Below are 22,763 nucleotides of genomic sequence, written 5' to 3' on the forward strand. Positions count from 1 at the left end.
GCGTTTCCAATCCTGCCTGACTCGGGCCGGCCTGTGCCTGCAAGGTGGGAAAATCAGGTGCATCGTGAGTCATTTCAACAGCCCGCCTGTTTCTTGATTTAGTAACATTCTCTAAACATTGGCATTAGCTCTGGCCCTTTGCCTCTCCTCTCTCATCCATCTGTCCATCATCTGTCCATCCAACGAACCAACGAATCCACAAATACTGTCATGTGTCAGGTGCTATTGTAGGCTTTGGGATACAACAGTGAGCAAAGCAGACGGGAGCCTGCAGGGTTCTGGGGGAGAGGAAGAGCCACCAGGTAACCACCGTGCAAATGGAAGGCGGGCCGCACTGGAGTCTTGTCCAATGGAGCAGAGAAGGCTTCTCGGAGGAAGTGGCTCTGGGCCGTTATCTGGGGAAATAAGAGAAGGGAGGAGAGGTCAGGGTGCTGTGGCAGAAGGCAGCTGGGTCAGTGTGGGGAGGGGAGGTCAGCAGGGGCCAGGCCCACAGGGCTTCACAGGCCTCGTACAGAAATTGTTCAGGGGCGGGCTTGTGGGGCAGCAGACGAGGCAGCACCAGAGATCCCCGTGTCCCACATCAGAGTGCCTGGGTTCGAGTCCCAGCTCTGCATTTGATCCTCGCCTCCTGCTAACATATACGCAGGAAGGCAGCAGGTTCAAGTACTTGATCCCTGCTAAGCAAGAGACTCAGACTGGATTCTGGGATCCTGACTTTGGCCCTGCCCAGCCCAGGTTGTTTGAGATGGAAGGTCTTTCTCTCTTTCTTTCTGCCTTTCAAATAATAAAAATGAAAATAAATAAAGCTTTTAAGAAATAAATTGTTCTTTAGAGCAACAGGGAACAGATACAAGTTTTTCACCAGCGTCACATTTAGAAAGTATTCTGGTGCTGGCTGTGTGAACAATGCAGGGGGCTCATGGGAGGGGAGCTGGACCTTTCAGATTTGGGAGGCCAGAGAGGAAGGCCTGGCCGGGGTCTAAAGGAGAGTTGACCATGGCTCAGACTAGAGAAATGTCTGGAAAGTGAATTTGTCAAGACAGGGCTGAGGCTGGATATGGGGAGTGGGAGAGGAAGGGTGACTGCCAGTTCTGTCCTGGGCCATGGAAGGAGTGCATTCAGTGAGGTGAGAAACGCTGAGGGTGGGCAGCCCGGGGCAGCACGCCGTGCCTTTGGTCTGGGGGATGTTGAGATGAAAATGTAAGAGGAGCAGGTGTTGTGGCACAGTGGGTTAAGCTGCCACCTGGGACCCTGCATCCCACATGGAGTCCCAGTTGCTTCACTGCCAATCCAGCTTCCTGCTCATGTGCCTGGGAGGCAGCAGACGGTGGCTCAAGTACCTGGGTCCCTGCCACTCACACAGGAGACCCAGCTGCAGTTTCTGGCTCCTTCCTTCAGCCTGGCCCTGCCCCAGCTGTTGTGTGTATTCCAGAAGTGAGCCAGAGGATGAAAGATTCTCTCTCTGTCTCTCTCTCTTTCCTCTCTAATAAAATAGGAAATAAAAGAATTCTCCTCTCCATCACAATGGCAGGCTGTGGCTTGCATGCAGTTAATAGAGTGCAGCTGAAGCGACATCGCAGGGATTCCAAGGCCAGGCCAGAAAAGGCCTTGTGCTGCATGGAATGCTCGTGCGTGGCGTCTTCAGTTGCTATGCAACACAGCCACCCCTAAGGCCTCTGTGCCGTGAGAAAGCCCCAGCTATGTGCAGGGGCTCCTGTGTGCAGCTGCCAGGTGACAGCCAGTCCTAACCACTGCGTCTGCGAGTGAGGACCTGCCATGAGCCTCCTTCCCCCAGTGGAGCCCCAGGCCCCCGGGGGGCAGACAAGCCACTCCCAGCTGCATTCTCAGGGGACACAGACCTTGAGCAGAATCACATGAGCGTTTTAAGCCACTACATTTTGGAGTCATTCGATTCCCAGCAAAAGCACCGGGGGCATTTGCTGAGATGGGAGCAGCTGGGGCTCCACAGTCCCACGCAGCTGGAGGAACAGTGCAGTGGCTTTTGCCTGCCTCTCTCCGCTCACCCTGGCCACACGTTCCCACCTCCCCTCGCCCAGTGTATCTGAGTTGCGTGTGGATGCATCTGTCCTAGCAGACTGGTCTGGGGTCCCGGCAGGGAAGACGGCAGAAACGCTCCTGGAAGCTGTGTCCTCCCCGTGCCCAGCACCCGGCTGGGCCCCGGAGAGAATCAGCAAGCACCTGTGGACACACGCCCGGCACTGGGCTGCTGTTTACTTCCCGGGCAGGACTGCCGGCAGCGGGGATCTCGAGCTTCTCTCCAGGACATCGGGGGAGCTGGAAGGAAGCTCTTGTTGGCTCTGGTGAACACAGACATATGATTGGGCTGAGCACAGTCGTTCTGAAAGCGCTCTTATGAATACCTCATTTGGACTGAAACAATGACTTGATTGAGAATGACGGTTTCCCAGTTGCTGGATTTTCCCCTCTGCGTTGTTGGCTGCTTGCTTGATTCATCAGACCGTTTCCAACCCTCCTAGGCTGTTTTTAAGCATTTCTGTCCATTTTCAGAACTTTTAAGGGGTTTTCCCAATTAGCTGTAATCACTGTTAGCCTACTTTTTACTCATTTTCAATATTTGCAATAGCAGAAAGTTGGAACTGCCTCCAGGTCTAATTGACTAGTGGATTGCTTAAATAGATTAATGTATGCAAAATATACAATGATTCCATTTTTCTGAAAAAATTGCGCACACACAAATATCTCAAAGGACATCCACTGGTGCCTGTTTAGCAGGAGGCGGGTACTCTGATTCTCCTGGAAGGTTGCTGCTGCTTTTTATTTTATTATTTTTTTTTCTTTTTCTTTTTTCTTTTTTTTTTTTTTTTGACAGGCAGAGTGGACAGTGAGAGAGAGAAACAGAGAGAAAGGTCTTCCTTTGCCGTTGGTTCACCCTCCAATGGCCACCACGGCCGGCACGCTGCGGCTGGCGCACTGCGCTGATCCGAAGGCAGGAGCCAGGTGCTTCTCCTGGTCTCCCATGGGGTGCAGGGCCCAAGCACTTGGGCCATCCTCCACTGCACTCCCTGGCCACAGCAGAGAGCTGGCCTGGGAGGGGGCAACCGGGACAGAATCTGGCGCCCCGACTGGGACTAGAACCCGGTGTGCCAGCGCCGCAAGGCGGAGGATAGCCTAGTGAGCCGCGGCGCCGGCCGCTGCTGCTTTTTAAGATTTATTTATTTTATTTGAAAGGCAGAGTTACAGAGAGAAACTCCCCAAATGGCTGAAATGGCTGGAGCTGGGCTGATCCGAAGCCAGCAGCCAGGAGCTCCTCCTGGGTCTCTCATGTGGGTGTAGGGGCCCAAGTCCTTGGGCCATCTTCCACTGCTTTCCCAGTTACATTGGCAGGCAGCTGGATCAGAAGTGGAGTAGTCAGGACTCAAACCAGAGCCTCTATGGGATGCTGGCTCTGGGCCACAGGTGGCAGCTTTACCTACTATACCACAGCACTGCCCTCCCTCTCCCAAGGCTTTTGAAACTCAGATCTCTGAGCTCTACCTGGGAAAAGAGACCCGCTGGGGTGGGGAGGGGGACGGGAGACAGCACATGTGTATTTCTCAAAGGCTTCCCTGGGAATTCCCGTGTATAGCTTGGATTGGGGACCACTGACTTGGACTCAGAAAAATATGGCTAGGAGGGCTCATTTAGTGTCCGGATGAATTGAGGCTCTAAGAAGGGACTTGCCCAGGGTCACACCATGTGGGGACGGTGAGGACCTGAGCCCAGGGCTCCAAACATGGAGGTGGGACTCAATCCAGATACTCCAACATGGGATGTAGGTGTCCTGAGTGGCAGCTTCGTCCACCACGCTACAATGCCTTTCCTAGGTCTTATTTTTAAATTGATGAAAAAAATCGTCTTCTATTTTTTAACTTTAAGTATGGACCACTCTTTCCATTAAAAAACCAATTTTGAAAAAAAGAAAAATAATTAACTAAGAGCTTTTTATTGGCACATTATCAACAAATAGTATGTACTCAGTACATAAAGAGGGGAGGGCATTTGACACAGTGGTCAAGATGCTGCCACAGAGTGACTGGTTCAAGTCCTGCCTTGTCTGCTTCGAATCCAACTTCCTGCTTTTTTTTTTTTTTTTTTTTTGACAGGCAGAGTGGACAGTGAGAGAGAGAGACAGAGAGAAAGGTTTTCCTTTTGCCGTTGGTTCACCCTCCAATGGCTGCCGTGGCCGGCGCACCGCGCTGATCCGAAGGCAGGAGCCAGGTGCTTCTCCTGGTCTCCCACGGGGTGCAGGGCCCAAGCACTTGGGCCATCCTCCACTGCACTCCCTGGCTACAGCAGAGAGCTGGCCTTGAAGAGGGTCAACCGGGACAGAATCTGGCGCCCCGACCGGGACTAGAACCTGGTGTGCCGGTGCTGCTAGGCGGAGGATAGCCTAGTGGGCCGTGGCGCCGGCAACTTGGGCCATTTTCTATTGCTTTCCCAGGCCATAGCAGAGAGCTGGATTGGAAGAGAAGTAGCCGGGACTCGAACCAGCACCCATATGGGATACAGGCTCAACATGCCGGGGGTTTAACTCACTGCTCTACAGCTTATTTAACCTACTATGCCACAGTGCTGGACTCTAGGCACAACCTCTTATAGCAACATTTCTCAAAGTGTGATCTGGGATTCTTTCAACAAAATCATCTGGTGGAGACTAAATTATTTTTTAAAATGCAGAATCGCAGGTCTTGCGCGGAGCCCCACGTCCAAGGAAAGGGAGTCTGCATCGTAACAAACTGCCCCAGGAGAGTCTGACACGCACTTGACTCGGAGAGGGCCCAACTCCTATCTCCATGTACTTGCACCTGGGAGAGGTCCAGCTAGCTCTGGGGATAAACCTGGGCCTATGGGAGACAGCTCCCCACCCCCCACCACGCCCCACCTCCACTGCAGTCTTCCTCCGAAGAAATAAACCCTCTTTCTATGTATTCAAGTCATGTTTTATTTTTTTTTAAATTTTAAAAAAAGATTTATTTATTTGAAAGACAGTGTTACAGAAAAGCAAAGGGGGAGGGGGGGAGAGAGAGAGAGAAGGAGAGAGAGATCTTCCATTTGCTGGTTCACTCCCCAAATGGCTGCCACAGCCAGAGCTGGTCTGATCCAAAGCCAGTATCCAGGAGCTTCTTCTGAGTCTCCCACATGGGTGCAGGGGCCCAAGCACTTGGGCCATCTTCTACTGCTTTCCCAGGCCACAGCAGAGAGCTGGATTGGAAGTGGAGCAGCCAGGTCTTGAACTGGCACCTTTATGGGATGCTGGCACCGCTGGTGGTGGCTTTATCTGCTGCACCACAGAGCCACCCCTCAAGTCATGTTTTATAAACCTCAGTAACATTTAGGAGTTTCTTTATATTAAACTTGCATGTTTCTCATTAGCTTATTACTACATACTTTAATATTTAAATGTTAGTTTTTTAACCTCCAACTTTTTATGAAGTTTCAAGCTTACAAAAGAGTTGCAAATTCAACAATGAATTTTCAGGGGCTGGGGCTGTGGCATAGCGGGTAAAGCTGCCGCCAGCAGTGCCAGCATCCCATATGGCCGCCGGTTCGAGTCCCGGCTGCTCCACTTCCAATCCAGCTCTCTGCTATGGCCTGTGAAAGCAGTAGAAGATGGCCCAAGTCATTGGATCCCTGCACTCACATGGGAGACCCAGAAGAAGCTCCTGGCTCCTGGCTTCAGATCGGTGCAGCTCCAGCCATTGCAGCCAATTGGAGAGTGAACCAGCAGATGGAAGACTTCTCTCTCTGCCTTTCCTTCTCTCTCTGTGTAACTCTTTCAAATAAATAAATAAATCTTTAAAAAAATGAATATCCATATACCTACAGTCACTAGTTGTTGACATTTTGCCATATCTGTTTTATCTTTCTATTTTTTAAAAAAATTATTTTTCTTTTGAAAGGCAAAGAGAGAGAGAGAGAGAGAGAGAGAGAGAGAGAGAGAGAGATCTTCCATCCCCCTGAATGCCTGCAATACAGCTGGGGTTGGGCAGTCTGAAGCCAGGAGCCCAGAACTTCATCCAGGTCTTTCACATCGAGGCAGGGACCGCAGTCCTTGAGCCAGCACCTGCTGCCTTCCAGGGGGTGCATTAGTAAGAAGTCGGATCAGGAGCAGAGGAGTGGGTCTCGGGTATGGGACATGGGCATCTGGAGCGATGAGTTAACTACAGCACCAAACCCCTGCTCCTCTGTCTTTATCTAAAATTGTGCTTGTGTGTGTGTGTGTGTGTGTGTGTGTGTGTGTGTGTGTGTGTTTCTGGAACCATTTGAGAGTCCAATGCAGAAGTCATGACACTTCACTTCCAAAGACTTCAGCATTTATCTCCCAAGAATAGGGACATTCTCCTATATAACCACAGTATAATTCTCAGTCAGAAAATTGAACATTGGCATATTACTATTAAGTAATATATAACCTATACTCGAATTTTTCAATTGTTGCAATAGTGCCTTTTAAATGTTTATTTATATATTATGTATGTATTGAAAGGCATAGAGACAGACAAAGATCTTCCATCCATTGGTTCACTCCTCAAGTGCCTACAACAGTTGGGGGTGGGCCAGGCCAAAGATGGGAGCCCAGAACTCAATCCAGGTCTCCTACGAGGGTGGCAGGGGCCCAAGCACTTCAGCCATCACCTGCTGCTTCTCAGGATGCATTAGCAGGAATCTGTGCATTAGCAGGAATCTGAAGCAGAAGTGGAGGTAAGACTCAATCTCAGGAGGCCGGTGGTGTGGCGTGGCGGGTAAAGCCACTGCCTGCAGTGTCGGCATCCCATATGGGCACTGGTTCGAGTCCCAGCTGCTCCACTTCTACTCCACCTTCCTGCTATGGCTTGGGAAAGCAGAAGATGGCCCAAGTGCTTGGGCCCCTGCACTCCTGTGGGAGACCTGGAAAAAGCTCCTGGCTCCTGGCTTTGGATCCATGCAGCTCTGGCCATTGCAGTCATCTGGGAAGTGACCCTGCGGATGGAAGATCTCTCTCTCTCTAATCTCTCTCTCTCTGCCTCTGCTTCTCTGTAGCTCTGCCTTTCAACTAAATAAATAAATCTTTTTTTTTTTAAGACTCAATCCCAGGTGCTCCAATACGGGATGTGGGTGTCCCAGGCAACAACTTAACTGACTGTGCCACGATGCTGGCTCCAGTAATGTCTTTTTTTTCTTTTTAAATATTTTATTTATTTATTTGAGAGGTAGAGTTACAGACAGTGAGAGAGAGAGAAACAGAGAGAAAGGTCTTCCTTCCGTTGGTTTACCCCCCCCCCCAAATGGCCGCCATGGCTGGAACTACACCAATCTAAAGCAAGGGGCTAGGTGCTTCACCCCGGTCTCCCACGCGGGTGCAGGTGCCCAAGCACTTGGGCCATCCTCCACTGCCCTCCTGGGCCACAGCAGAGAGCTGGACTGGAAGAGGAGCAGCCGGGACTAGAACCCGGTGCCCATATGGGATGCTGGTGCCTCAGGCAGAGGATTAGCCAAGTGAGCCATGGCACTGCCCCCCCTCACCGTTATGTCTTTTATAGCTGTTTTTCCATCCTCTTCACCCAGGATCTAATGGAGAAGTGCATATTACATTTAGTAGTCTTGCCTCTTTAGTTTTATTTAATGTAAAACAGATTCTCAAATTTTAAAATCTGCTTAGCTTTTTTTAAAAGATTTATTTTGAAAGAGTTATAGTTGAGGGGGAGAGAGAGAGAGAGAGAGAGAGATCGATCTTCCATCCTCTGGTTCACTCCCAGATGGCTGCAATGGCTAGGGCTGAGCCAGGCTGAAGCGAGGAGCCAGGAGCTTCATCCAAGTCTCTCATGTGGGTGGCAGGGGCCCAGACACCTTGGGGCATCTTCTGCTGCTTTTCCCAGGCCATTAGCAAGGAGCTGAATTGGAAGAGGAACATCCACATGGGGTGCACCCAATGGGATGCTGGCTTTGCAGGTAGCAACTTTACCCACTATGCCACAATGCTGGCCCCATGAATAGTATTTTTGAAAACTGTATAATTTACAAACATTAAAATGCATGTATAGTAAGTATTCAATGTCATGGGTTTTGACAATTGTACATATCCAAAACAAGGGATATTTTTAAGATTTATTTTTTATTTGAGAGTCAGAGTTACATAGAGAGAGAGAAAGAAAGAGAGAGAGATATCTTCCATGCCCTGGTTCAAGTAGAAGCCATGAGCTTCATCTAGGTTTCCCATGTGGGTAACAGGAGTCCAAATACTTGGGCCATCTTCTGCTGCTTTCCCCAGGCCAGTAACAGGGAACTGGATTGGAAGTGGAGCATCCAGGACTTGAACTGGTGCCCATATGGTATTCCTGTGTCACAGGTGATGGGTTTACCCACTATACCATGAGGCTGGCCCCCAAAACAAGGGGTCTTAGTCCATTTTATGTCGTTATAACAAGATAATGTATAAAGTTGATCTGACTCACAATTCTGGTGGCTGGAAAGTCCATTCGGGGTGGCATCTGGTGGGGGCTCCCTGCTTGCATCACAGCATGGCAAATGGCATCACATGGCTGGAGGGGGACCAAGAGACCGGGGAGGAGTCAGGCTCGCTGTCTTGCGAGAACTAAGCCAGTGCCTGTGAGAGCAGAGAACGACATAAATGCCTTCCAAAGGTGTTGCTCGTGATCTACTCCCCTCCACTGGGGCTGGCCCCTAAAGAGCTACCACATCTCAGTGCACTGCCCTGCAGTCCACACTTCTAGCACATGAGCCTTTAGAGAACACCCAAACCATATGTAGACCACAGCACAGGGAGCATTCCAACCCCCAAGCCACTCTCCAATCCATCTCCCACCCAACCCCAGCCCCATAGCCACTTTCTGACTTCCGTTACTATAGATCAGTTTTGTCATCCTTGACCTTCATGTAACCAGAACTACAGAGTATGGATTTTTTGTATGTTTGTTCACATAAACAATCCCATTTTAGTTTTTCTAGCATAATATTATGAGAGTCATCTATGTTACCATTAGTTTGTTACTTTTTTTTTTATTATTTGACAGGTAGAGTTATAGACAGTGAGAGAGAGAGACAAAGGTCTTCCTTCCGTTGGTTCACTCCCCAAGTGGACACAATGGCTGGAGCTGCACCAATCCAAAGCCAGGAGCCAGGTGCTTAATCTTGGTCTCCCATGTGGGTACAGGGGCCCAAGCACTTGGGCCATCTTCCACTGCCCTCCTGGGCCACAGCAGAGAGCTGGACTGGAAGAGGAGCAACCGGGACTAGAACCCGGTGCCCAGATGGGATGCCGGTGCCGCAGGCAGAGGATTAACCAAGTGAGCCCCGGCGCCGGCCCATGTTACTTTTTATAATAATTAGTATTGTATGAACATACTTCAGTTTGTTTAACCATTCTCTTGCTGATGAACATGTTGGTTTCTAATCTTTAGCTTTTGTGAATATGTTTGTAAGTCTTTTAGCTTTTTAAAGATTTATTTATTTATTGAAAGGCAGAGTTACAGAGAGGCAGAGGCAGAGAGAGAGAGAGAGAGAGAGAGAGAGAGAGAGAAAGGTCTTCCATCTGCTGCTTCACTCCCCAAACGGCTGCAACAGCAGTAGCTGAACTGATCTAGGAGCTTCTTACAGGTCTCCCATGTGGGTACAGAGGCCCAATGATTTGGCCATCTTCCACTGCTTTCCCAGGCCATAACAGAGAGCTGGATCGGAAGTGGAGCAGCCAGGACTTGAACCAGCGCCCGTATGGGATGCCGGTACTGCAGGCGGTGGCTTTACGTGCTACAGGATGAATAACGTTGGGGAGCATTTCTTATGCTTATTGCCACTAAAATATCTTTTATTCTGAAGTGTTTATCCAAGCTTTCTGACTTAAATTTTTTTCTAAATATACCTGTTTTCATTTATTTGAAAGGCATATGGGGCCGGTGCTGTGGCTTCAGATTGGCCCAGCTCCATCCATTGAGGCCTTTTGGGGAGTGAACCAGCCAATGGAAAATCTCCTCTCTCTGTCTCTGCTTCTGCCTCTCTGCAACTCTACCTTTCAAATAAATAAATACACCTCTCTCTCTTTTTTTTTTTTTTAAGATTTATTTATTTATTTGAAAGTCAGAGTTACTGAGAGACAGAGAGAGGTCTTCCATCTGCTGGTTCACTCCCCAGTTGGCTGCAATGGCCGGAGCTGGGCTGATCTGAAACCAGGAGCCAGGAGCTTCCTCCAGGTCTCCCACGTGGGTGCAGGGGCCCAAAGACTTGGGCCATCCTCCACTGCTTTCCCAGGCCATAGCAGAGAGCTGGATTGGAAGTAGAGCTGCTGGGACTCGAACCGGTGCTCATATGGGATGCCGGCGCTGCAGGCAGCAGCTTTACCCGCTAAGCCACAGCGCTGGCCCCAATAAATGCAACTTTAAAAACCCAGCCTGAGAGGTTACTGTGCTTAGCCTGAGGACCACCCATGCTTCACAAGGAATCGAGGATTATGTCTTACTTTTGTAGCCTTCTTGGACAAACAATAAAAATCTTAAGAAAAGAAAAGCAAGGCATAGAGACAGGGCGAGTGAGCGAGTGAGCACTTACATCTGCTGGGGCAGCCCTCCAAGTCCTGCACCAGCTGGGACTGGGCCAGGTGGAAGCCGGGAGCCCAGAACTCACTCACTCTGTGGGTGGCAGAGACTGAAGTACTTTGCCATCTGCTGTCTCCCAGGGTGCACATAATAGGTAGCTCAATGGAAAGCAGAGCCAGATTCGAACCCAGGTATTCCAGCAACGTGGCCATCCCAAGTGGCATCTTAGCTGCTGCACCAAGTGCCTGCCCAGGGCCCAGAATCACAGGTTTCCTCCCTTCCTTTCTTGGCTACGCTCCCTAGGCCCTGCCTCCTGCCACGTGGTGAGTGAGTCCTGGCGTGCCAGGCCACACTGTGCAGTAGCGAGCGTGGCCTCATGCCCACCTCCTTCCAAGACAGGATTCTGAGAAGCTGAGGCTGGGAGAGGTCATGAGCTGCTGTGTGCTTTCCACTCCACGCCACACCTCTTTCTGCACCTGTAAACGCAGACAATTTCTAAAAGAAGACCAACAGACCAGCAAAGGGGGCCTCTGACTGCCACAGGTGCATAGGGTTGGAGGTCAGAAGTTGCAGATTCCATGCCTGCCTTGGTCACAAATGTCTCCTTGGAGTCTCAGACAAGTACTCCAGTCCCCTCATTTTATGGAAGAAACAGAAGGCCACAGGTCATCTCTGTTCTAGCTTTGAAATTCTATGCATTTCTGATCTCTCCCTTCCCACCCAGTTCAGAACCTGAGCTGCAGGACCCCTGCCAGGGATGTGGGGCTGGGGTGGAGGGCACTTAGGAGCTGGTTGGAAAACAGGCGACCCAGAGCTTCCTGGAGCCTGGCTGCCCTTCCCCGTGTGCCTCTCACACTGGTTTCTTGGCAACATTCTATTTTTCCCTTCCTCAACCTCAAAGTTGAACAGTAGAATCCAAGGTTAAAATGCCCAAGGCGCTCTCAGGCTCACAAACAGAAAAGGTCCAAACCATAGTAGCTTCTCAGTGGGCCGGGAGTGGGTCCTTCTACATGGCAGCATTCCCTAACGTCCTCTCGTGGGATCCCTATGGTAACTCTGTGATTAACACCCCTGCTCCTACTTCACATGTGTCCTAATAACTGACGGAATCAGGACTGACAGCCAGTGCCCATGTGGCTCCATATTCAGCTTCTCTGACCACACCAGACTGTAGCCAATCATCAAGCAAAACCCCACAGTAGAATTGCATTTTAAGTAACTTCCAGGATGTCCAAGTTGCTTGATATCGGAGACCTGTGGCTACAGTAGGGGCATGTTGGGGCTCATGGTGTGGTGCAGTGGGTTAAGTTGCTACCTGTGACACTGGTATCTCAGATTGGAATGCTGGTTTGAGTCCTGACTGCCCTGCTTCTGATCCAGCTATCTGCTATCACACCTGGGAAAGCAGTGGAAGATGGCCCAAGTGCTTGGGCCCTTGCCACCCACGTGGGAGACCTGGATGGAGTTCCAGGATCCAGCCTCTGGCCTGGCCCAGCCCTGGCTATTCTGGCCATTTGAAGAGTGAACCCAGTGAATGGAAGATCTCTCTCTTTCAAATATATATATATATATATATATATATATATATATATATACACACACACACACACACACATATATATATAAGTAGGGGCATGTTTTTGAGAAGAGGTGTTTGGTTTTACTGTACAATATATTGGAAACCAGCTGAGGATGGCTTGTGGGTGCTCTGGGATGCAGGGCTGGGTGTGTGACCCTGAGTGTGCTGGGAAAACAAAGAAACTTGTCCCTGCTGTTGCCAAGCAGCATGGTCAAGTGCATGCTACAAAGTGTCAGATATGTGAGTTCTGCGACGCTGACTGAGGCTGCCTGGTGACAGAAGTGGCAGGACAGTGTCCCAGAAAGAAGTGCTGAGGGCTCTTGCCTTTTCCCTTCCCCTCCTGAAGCAGCCAGTCCAACAGCTGTTTGGGAGCCTGAGAAAGGCAGGCCTATGTTGGGGGCTTCTGGAAGAAAGGGGTGTCCCTTTGGCCAAGAGTAGGGCATCAAAAAGCCAAGGGTGGCCGGTGCCGTGGCTCCCTAGACTAATCCTCTGCCTTGCGGCGCCGGCACACCGGGTTCTAGTCCCAGTCGGGGCGCCAGATTCTGTCCCGGTTGCCCCTCTTCCAGGCCAGCTCTCTGCTGTAGCCAGGGAGTGCAGTGGAGGATGGCCCAAGTGCTTGGGCCCTGCACCCCATGGGAGACCAGGAGAAGCACCTGGCTCCTGCCATGGGATCAGCGTGGTGTGCCGGCTGCAGCGCGCCAGCCGCGGCAGCCATTGGAGGGTGAACCAACGGCAAAGGAAGACCTTTCTCTCTGTCTCTCTCTCTCACTGTCCACTCTGTCCAAAAAAAAAAAAAAAAAAAAAAAAAAAAAAAAAGCCGAGGGAGTAGGGAGAAGGGGCCCCTCACACAGGTGTCCCATTTTGGGGTGTTGGAGCCCAAGTGGGACATGGTGCAAGTCTAATCAAGAGGGTGACCCCACACAGGTAGGTAAGGGCATCTATCAGGTGGGTGTGTGAGCAAGGATGGAGTGAGGAGGGCTTCCATGTTGGCGGTGACTTGGGGGGAGAAAGGCTGTGGTGTCAATGTGGGATGTCAGAGACAGAGGGAGGGAGGGAGGAAGGGAGGAGGGCATGCAGGAGGGAGGGAGCTCTGATGGAAGGGTGGCTACGTGTGAGGGGCTGATAAAATGAGTAAATACGTTAAGGCTCATGAGAGCAAGGTTTCCCACTGTTGGCCGAGGAAGTACCTCCAGTGGTGTACTTGGATCACAGGTGTAGGTATGAACTTGTGGGTTTTGAAATTTATTCATTTGCAAGTAGACATGGAAATAACTATAAATATAATGTGTATAGAGCTCTCTCCATTGAGAGGATCTGGGAACAGCGCTGCTCTAATAGCAATGAGCACACCCAGTACCCAGCTGTTGGTTTCTAAACACCATTTTCCAATAAAGAAACTGAGGCTCCAGGGACAAACTGTTGGGTTGGAAAAGTTTAAGATGAGCCTTGAACACCTCATTGCACCAGAAGGCAAGGAATGTTGGAGACACTGTTGAACGGATGCAGGAGCCAGCTCAATGGGTGCACACTTCCTGAATCTGGGACAATTTGTGTACCAAAAGAATGAATGATGGGGACCAGTGTTGTGGCATAGCAGGTTAAGCCTCTGCCTGTGACACCAGCATCCCATATGGATGCTGGTTCAAGACCTGGCTGCTCCACTTCTGATCCAGCTCCCTGCTAATAAGCCTGGAAAAGCAGCAGAGGAGGGCCCAAGTGCTTGGGCCCCTGTACTCACGTGGGAGACTCAGAGGAAGCTCCTGGCTTCTGGCTTCGGCCTGGCTCGGCCCCAGTCATTGTGACCATCTGGGGAGTGAACCGGTGGATGGAAGACCTGTCTCTCTCTCTGTCTCTCCTCCTCTCTCTGTAACTCTGCCTTTCAAATAAATAAATAAATAAATAAACTTTAAAAAAGAAAGAATGCTGGTGACTGATTAAAATTCATTTCACAAGACAGGAAACCATGAGTACATGCAGATAGGAAAAATAGATAGAATATTTGATGAGGAATGGGTTATTTACATAGTTTTAAGGAACTTCCCTGAAAAATACTTATTTTTGCAAGGGAAAAATGAGTAACTGGATAGCAGAGAAGCTAGGCAGAAACCCCTAATCAATTGTCAAAGTGAACAACATCCTGGGCTAAGTGGCTGTCCCAGGCTTGCTCCAGGAGGCCTGACAATGCAGCACCAGCCACATGGTGCTCTGCCAGGGAGATGTACTCTGATCCCAAGCACAAGGAAACACCACCAGACAACCCAAACATGGGGCATTGTACTAATTTACTGGACTGTGAGATTTATTTTTTTTACGTTACATTTTAAAAAAATTTATTTATTTGATAGAGTTAGACAGTGAGAGAGAGAGACAGAGAGAAAGGTCTTTCTTCTGTTGGTTCACTCCCCAAATGGCTGCTATGGCCAGAACTACGCCTATCTGAAGCCAGGAGCCAGGAGCTTCTTCTGGGTCTCCCACGCGGGTGCAGGTGCCCAAGCACTTGGGCCATCCTCCACTGCCTCTCCAGGCCACAGCAGAGAGCTGGCCGGGAAGAGGAGCAGCTTGGACTGGAACCAGTGCCCATATGGGATGCCAGCACCACAGGCGGAGGATTAACCAAGTGAGCCATGACGCCGGCTGGACTATGATATTTAAAAAAATCAACTAAAGATATTCTGTCTCTCTGTCTCTCCATCCATCCATCCATCCATCCAATTCATTTGCTTCTCTGGAAAACCCTGAGTAATACACTTTTTTCCCCGGCTATTTCTCTTCCCTTACACTTGTTTCCTACCATCAGACTGACACAAAGGAAAAAGCTTTTAAGTAGGAAAAAAGAGAAAGGAAACAGAAAATCCCATAAAAGGAGCATAGAATAGATGGCAAGAGGAGTGAGGGCTGAGGAGACAACAGCTGCCCTTGTGGGGCCCTTTCACCACTCCGGGGACTACAAACAATGTCTCCTATGGAGGCTGCTTGCTGCCTACCATCACAGCAGGTGGGCACCGAGGGGACCTAGCATTTAGTAAACACCTGGCCTAGAGCTGAGTGCTCTGTCTGCCCACCAGAGGACCCGTCTCTCTCAAACACCGAGAACTACTGGGCGGGCACCACTGATACATCCACTGCCAACAGGTGTTCAGTGCCTAAGAGAAGTGTCATGCCCAGGGTCACACAGCTTAGATAGGAGGCAGCACCTGCAGTCAAACCCAGTTCTGTCTTAGCCCAAAGTCCACGCCCTTGCATCAGGCCATGCTGTCTCCTGGATGGTAAGGGAGGCTTTATACATGGCAGTAGTAAATGATTGCCTATCTGGAAGCTGACAATTCTTGGGCACACGTTTGACTGACTCTCATTTTGATCCAGTCTTGAACATGGTCTATTTTGCATTAAGTTGATGGCTTAGTGCCATGCTTATCAGCAGGAGTGTCTAGTAGAAAATAAAGTCCTTCACCAGGGCCAATCACGGGAAAGAGTTTCTGGGCTGAAAGCTTCTTTGGTCGCAGTTGGTGGTGATTTGTCCCGAGATAATTAGGTTGGAAAGGGCCCCGGACAGGTGTGGAGAGGTGGGTTCGAGTGTGAGCTATGTTACATAACTAGCATGTGCTCTTAGGTAACCTGATTGCCTTGTGGGGAACTGTGTCCTTCTTTAAAAATTGGGATAAGGAACAAGCAGTTAAGATCCTATTTGAGATGCCCACATCCTGGTTCAAGGTGCCTGGGTTCAAGTCCTAACTCAGCTTCCTGCAAATACATACCTGAAAGCATCAAGCAATGATTTAAGTATTGAGTTCCTGTCACTCACATGGGAAACTCAGATGGAGTTCATGGCTCCTGACTTGGGCCTGGCCCAACCCTGGTTGTTGTGGGCACTTGGGGAGTGAACCAGCAGACAGAAGATCTCTTTCTGCCTTTCAAATAAATAAAAGCAAACAAACAAGAATGGGGATAAGAACACCCTACCTCCTACAGATGTTATGATCAGAAAAAAGGAGGAAACATACATACTCTGTATAAACCCCATCCCTTCAGATCTAGTGCCAGTATTGCTAATTGTACTCAGCTGAGGATCATGTAAGCCTCACCAGCCCCCACCCAGCCCAAAAAAGAAGAAAAGAATTCATTACTTTGTTCTTATGAACTGGAAAATTCACCGTGACCAGGCAAGGGACTGGGGGAAATTCACATCTTGTTGTGACCAATCACAGGAGGCATCAAACCAGAAAGGAACTGGCACACATCTTTGAACTCAGATTTAAATGTTACCTCTTCGCCTGGAGAATACCTTTCCTTAATTATATGGAATGAAAAATGCAAAAAAGAATTCTCTAGAGCCAGATAGCTTGGGGTTGATAGCAGTGGTTATGAACCGAGGGTGGATGTTAGAATCACCTGGGGAGATTTAAATAACACCAGTGTCACCCAACACCAATTACATTGCTTGGGGTAGGGCCCAGGCATTTTTTTTTTAAAGCTCCTGGGTAATTCTAATGGGCCATAAAATCTATAGGTACACAAAAGAGAGATATGAGAAAGCTAGCACAGTGCTGTCCAACAGAAATATAACATAAGCCACAAAAGTGAGCCTACATATATAACTTTAAATTTGTATAACTGTAATTTTAATAACATATTTTACATAACTCAATATAGTCAAAACATTATTTCAACAGGTAATCAGTAGAAATCATTATAAATGAGTTATATTACCCTTTCTTCTTGCTAAGTATTCAAAATCTGGCATATATTTGACACTTAGAGCACATACCAATTCAGACAGTTCTGACCAATCATGATTCATGTGGCTCATGGCTATTGCCAGGGCATCGCAGAACTAGAACACACAATAATATAAACATGTCTGCTAATAAGTTATTGGGTTATAGACTAGTAATTGCAAGAACTTCTAAGTCTTGCAAGACAGAATGCATGCATTGCTTTTATTGTTGCTTATACATCTGCATGTATAAATACAAAGCAAAGTGGTTATATCTATTATTTCAGAAACATTTTGTGCAGTTTGTCACAGAGGGTTACCTACTTATGTTTTCATTCGGGTTCTCCCTAAGTTCATACATGTGCTGTGTTATAAAGGGGGGAAGAATCCAATAACTGGTCACTGAAATATCTTGTGATATTATCTTGGCCCTGAATTCCCTTATTAATTCTAAGAGTTTGGGATTGTTCTCCACATTTTATCTGCAAATAATCTTATTGCCCCTAATAGCTAATTTTTAAAAATCTCTGTTTCAAGTTTTTTGTAGGTAAGAACTTCTGCAACATTAAGTAATAGCATCAAAAATAGGTGTACTTGTTCTTTTTTTTTTCCTTTTGGTGGGAAGGTTGTTAATGTTTCATGGTTAAAGACTGGCTTTGTAGGCCTGAGATACTCTCAAAAGAAACATCTCTCGTTATTTGCAATTTTCTAACACATGTTAGAACTCTTTGCTTTGAGATAGTTCAAGAATTACAGGAATTTGCAAAGATAGCATTCTCTGTTTACCTCTCACCCAATTTCCCCCATGGTTATATCTTATATACAATAAATACAATATCAAAACCAGGAAACTCACACTGATACAATGTCATTTTATGAAGACTGTCAATTGTGTCACCATGATTGCAGCTGAGAGCTACTCCTTCAGTAGGAAGAACTACCTGGTGCTTTTCCTTTCCAGGTGGGTCTCCCCTCCCCACCCACGCAACCATTTAAGCAGTTCCCCATCTAGAACTTGTTTATTTTCAGAATGTCACAACATCATATAATGTGTGAACTTTTCAGATTGACTTTTTAAAAAAACTCAGCATAACACCCTGAGATCCATCCAAGTTGTTGTACATGTTTATGTTGCACAAGGTATGCAAGTGTTCATGCCTTTTCTTTTTTCTTTTTTTAAGAAAACTTTTATTTAATAAATGTAAATTTTAAAAGTGCAACTTTTTTATTTTATTATTTTTTTTATTTTTTGACAGGCAGAGTGGACAGTGAGAGTGAGAGACAGAGAGAAAGGTCTTCCTTTTGCCGTTGGTTTACCCTCCAATGGCCACCGCAGCCGGCACACTGCGGCCGGCGCACCACGTTGATCCGATGGCAGGAGCCAGGTGCTTCTCCTGGTCTCCCATGGGGTGCAGGGCCCAAGCACTTGGGCCATCCTCCACTGCACTCCCTGGCCACAGCAGAGGGCTGGCCTGGAAGAGGGGCAACCAGGACAGAATCCGGCGCCCTGACTGGGACTAGAACCTGGTGTGCTGGCACCGCAAGGCGGAGGATTAGCCTAGTAAGCCGCGGCACTGGCCCAAAAGTGCAACTTTCGGATTATAGTGGTTTTCCCCCATAATCTCTCTCCCACCAGCAAACCATCTGGTCTCCTACTCCCTCTCCCATCCCATTCTTCATTAAGACTCATTTTTAATTATCTTTATATACAGAAAATCAACTTAGTATATACTAAGTAAAGATTTCAACAGATTGCACCCACACAGACACACAAAGTATAAAGTACTGTTTGAATACTAGTTTTACCGTTAATTCGCATAGTACAACACATTGACAGATGTTCATGCCTTTTCATTGCCAAGTGCAGTCCATGGTATAGACATACCACAGTTATTTAATCATAATCAGCTACTTATTGTGTGGCATTTTATTTGTAATAGGCAAAACCTGCTGTGAACCATTGTGTGCAAACTTGTATGAGGATAAACATTATATTTCTCTGAGGTTAATGCCTAATGTATTAACTGCAATTGCTGGGTCATATGGTAAGTGCATGTTTCGTTTTTAAAGAAACTGCCACACTGCTATACAGAGTGCTGTAAATTTTAGTAACAATGAATAATTATATACAGTTTTTCTGCATACTCACCAGCCTTTGATCTACTTTTAATTGTAGCTGTTAACACATATGATGGGCATTTTAAAAATCAAATACATCTTCTGACATTTATTGAGATAATTTTTGTATCTCTTATTGGAGCTCTTGCTGAACTGCATTTTTCTTTAAATATGCATGTTTTGGGACCAGAATTGTGTGCAGTGGGTTAAGCTTCTGATGCCAGCATCCCATATGAGCGCCAGTTTGAGTCCTAGCTGCTCCACTTCTGATCCGACTCCCTACTAATGTACCTGGGAAAGCAGAAGATGGCCCAAATGCTAGGGCCCCTGCACGCATGTGGGAGAGCCGGTGGTGTTCCAGGTACCTGGCTTCCACCTGGCCCAGCCCTGGATTTTGTGGCCATTTGGGGAGTGAGCCAGTAGACAAAAGATCTTTTTCTTTGTCTCTCTCTCTTTCCGTGTAACTCTGCCTTTCAAATAAATAAATAAATCTTTTTAAAAGAGGAAACTAATTTTAAAAATTAAAAATAGATAAATATACATTTTCTAATTTATATTTATTTTTATTTGAAGAGCAGTGAGAGAGTTGGAAGAAGAGAGGGGAGTAGGAGGGAGAGAGGGGATGGGAGAGGGAGAAGGGGTGGGGAGGAAGAGAGAGAGGAAGATATTTAATCTGCTGGCTTACTTTCCAAAGTTGGGGATGGGGCAGACTGCCACCAGGAACCCAGATCTGCATCTGAGTCTTCCATATGGGTGTCAGGCCCAAGTATTTCAACCATCACCACTGTCGCCCAGGGTACACATTATTAGGAAACTGAGCCAGAGCTCAAATCCCAGATGGGATGCAGGAACCTCAAGCAGCATTTTAACTGCTGTGTCAACCATCTACTCCCATATGTTTTAAATGGTAAAAAGATCAAACAGTGCAAAAAGGAGCACAAGGGAAAGTAAACTTCCCACCAGTACTGCCAGTTTCCTGCTCCACAGCAATCATTTTACCTGTTTCTCGACTTTAACCTAGGACCATTTATATTCCCCACAGCACAGTTCTGCACCTTGCCTGCTGGCCCCATACCTTGGAGACCATCCACAGCAACACACAGAGATTGAGCCCACCTTTCTGAGCAGCTGCACAGCATTCCTTTCAGGGGTGCCACAATTTAATTAACCAGTTCTTTGGATGGACACTTAGATGTTTCCAGACTTTGGGAATTATTGACAATGCTACAATGACTGCTCTAGTACGCAGGTCTTGCGCCCCTGTGGGAGCACTAATGTAGGCTCCTGCTAGTGGAATTGCTAGGGCAAAGGTCTATGCATTTATGTTGTAATCGCTGCTGCCAGATTGCCTTTAGAGGCTGAACCTGTGTGTGTGTGTGTGTGTGTGTGTGTGTGTGTGTTTTCAGAAACAAGAATGCACAAATTTTATTATATGCCTAAGGCATGGGAGTATGACTCCAGAGGCTGAATCATTTTATAATCCTGCCAACGAGAATGTTTTTCTCCACAATGTGCACCTTTGCCAACCTGACACCTAAGAAACTACTATTTCAGGCCAGTGCTATGGCACAACGGGTTAAAGGCCTGGTCTGAAGTGGCGGCATCCCATAGGGGACCCAGTTGTAGACCCAGCTGCTCCTCTTCTGATCCAGCTCTCTGCTATGGCCTGGGAAAGCAATGGGAGATGGCCCAAGTCCTTGGGCCTCTGCACCCATGTGGGAGACCTGGAGGAAGCTCCTGGCTCCTGACTTTGGATTGGCTCATCTCCGGCTGATGTGGCCAGTTAGAGAGTGAACCAGCGGATGGAAGGCTTCTCTCTTTCTGTCTCTAGCTCTCTCAGTAACTCTATCTTTCAAATACATCTTTAAAAAAAGAAACTACTATTTCATCTTAATTCTAATGTGCATTTTTCTATTATGAGGCAGTCAAGTATGTTCACATTTGCCTGCAAACCACTTGCATCACCTGGTAACTGTGTGTTCATGTCTTTGCCCATCTACCTTACGATCTTCCATCAGTGGGTTTTAAAATTAATTTATTTATCTGAAAGGCAGAGTTACAGGAAGAGAGAGAGAGAAGAAAAGACAGGCAGGGAGAGGAGAGAGGGAGAGAGAGAATCTATCAGCTGGTTCACTTCCCAAATGGCCACGACAGCTGGAGCTAGCCTAGGCGGAAACCAGGAGTCCATAGCTTCATCCTGATCTTCCATGGGGGTGGCAAGAGCCCAAGTACTTGGGCCATTGGCAGGTGCTGGATCAGAAGTGGAGTCAGCTGGGACTAGCATGGGCCCTCATGTGGGATGCCAGCATCACAGGTTGGGGGCTTCACCTGCTGATCCACACCGGCTCCCATCCGTGTTTAATAACACGAACATCGCTTGCCTGTTTTCTTTTGGTGAAGAATTTCTCAAGGCAGAAGGCTCCCTCAGACCAGCGTCGAGGCCTCCACTGCTAGCCAACTCCCTCTTATAACTCACAGTCCCCACTTCCCGGGACCCACTCCGCACAGGGGCCCCTGCTGGTCTCCTCCGAATCCCGCGCCCCTCCCCCGACTCCCATTCTCAAGGGCTCTCTTGGCAAAGCGTATCCATCCTTCAGAGTGCTGGGCGTCCTTCTGAGTAACGAATGCCACACTGCGGAGCTTCGCTTTCCCGTAAGCCTCGTCCCACCAACTAGAGCCTGAGTCCTGGAGGCTGGCTGGACCTGACACCTGCCCAGAGCCCAGCTTCCAGTTACGTGGGGCTGCGAACACAAACAAGAATGCCAACCAGGTGCAAATAAGTGATGGAATAGAGAGTTAAAGGGCAGGGGAGGGCTTTCTCCGCGCAGAGGGGCCCGGATGCGAGCGAGGACCCGAACGTGAGAAGGCGCCAGTCTGCGAAGAGCCCTCCAGAGCCCCCACTGGACGCCCCAGCTGGCTGCCCCCTCGCAGAGGCAGACGAGGTGCCGCCCAGCCCTCAGAGCCCGGTCGCTCCCTTACTGGACGGGAACTGAGGGCGCCAGCTGGAGCCGCTGCAGCTCGGGTGCGGTGCTGCGTGCGGCGGGGCGCCGCGCCTTCCCGCTTCCGCCGCAAACTTGGGAAGCGCAGGCAGGCTTGCCCTGGCACCAACGGAGCGCCCACTTCAGCGCTTCACCCCGTCGTCCCTTCACTGACGCCACGCAGCAATCCCGGGCGGACTTCACCTCCAACTTTATCTTACAGAGGACGCGCGGAGGCGGGGAATGTGGCAGGAACCTGTGCAGCGTCCCCAGGATCCGCAGAGAAGCACGGGTCCGGGGGCAGTCGGGGGTGGGGGCCCGAGGGGGCCCGCGGGTTCGTGTGTCTCAGCTGCCCCCGCCCTGCGCGGGTCTGCGGGCCCCAGGGGCCAAGGGGCGCGCCCGGGCTGGCGGGCTGGGGGCGGGGAAGGCGCGGGGACAAAGGCCGCGCGCATCGCGCTCGGGGCGGCGGGCGGCGGACTCCGGCGGCGACTCCGGGTGCCAGGAGCCGGACGAGCCTCGAGGAGCCCGCGCGCCGATGGAGCGCCCCGGCGCGCCGCCGGGCCCCGCGCAGGCCGCGCCCCCGCCCCCGCCCGCGCCGCCGCTCCCGCCCCCTCCCCCCCGCCCCGCGGCGGCCCCGGCTCCGCGCGCGGCGAACATGGCGGCGGCGACGGTCGGGCGGGACACCTTACCTGAGCACTGGTCTTACGGCGTGTGCCGGGACGGCCGCGTCTTCTTCGTCAAGTGCGGCGCGGGAGTATGGGCGCGGGCGGGGGCGCGGGCCGGGCGGCGGCGGCGGCGGCGCTAACAGGTGCACCTTTCTCCCCGCA

The 22,763-nt window shown here is 49.4% G+C and overlaps 1 protein-coding gene and 1 long non-coding RNA gene across 13 annotated transcripts in view; one reads left to right on the forward strand and one right to left on the reverse strand.

Annotated features, from left to right (window-relative positions):
- Window positions 1–208: 208 nt before the first annotated feature.
- On the reverse strand, window positions 209–22,761 carry LOC108178975 (uncharacterized). 6 transcript variants are annotated; one of them, XR_016230802.1, is made up of 4 exons: window positions 22,626–22,750; window positions 13,865–14,002; window positions 8,454–8,605; window positions 209–395 (listed from the first exon to the last, which is right to left on the reverse strand). It is a non-coding gene; the product is annotated as an uncharacterized LOC108178975 (long non-coding RNA). The 6 variants fall into 6 exon arrangements; XR_007914713.3 differs by lacking the exon at window positions 13,865–14,002 and having other exon boundaries at window positions 22,626–22,761; XR_016230803.1 differs by lacking the exons at window positions 13,865–14,002; window positions 22,626–22,750 and adding an exon at window positions 16,892–17,582.
- PLEKHA7 (pleckstrin homology domain containing A7) overlaps window positions 21,735–22,763 on the forward strand; it is a 222,922-nt gene continuing 221,893 nt past the window's right edge. For 6 of the 7 annotated variants that reach the window (XM_089328143.1, XM_051833953.3, XM_051833954.3 and 3 more), the window contains exon 1: window positions 22,519–22,677. In XM_089328143.1, coding sequence (XP_089184269.1) covers window positions 22,592–22,677 — 86 coding nt within the window. In that variant the 5' untranslated portion in view covers window positions 22,519–22,591. Of the gene's footprint in view, window positions 22,229–22,518; window positions 22,678–22,763 lie in introns of those variants that run through there. The other variant, XM_070072882.2, reaches the window with a different exon arrangement.

Source organism: Oryctolagus cuniculus, chromosome 1 (assembly GCF_051225735.1).
Source record: "Oryctolagus cuniculus isolate XC-2025 breed Fujian yellow rabbit chromosome 1, ASM5122573v1, whole genome shotgun sequence".
In the NCBI taxonomy this organism is placed as follows: domain Eukaryota; kingdom Metazoa; phylum Chordata; class Mammalia; order Lagomorpha; family Leporidae; genus Oryctolagus; species Oryctolagus cuniculus.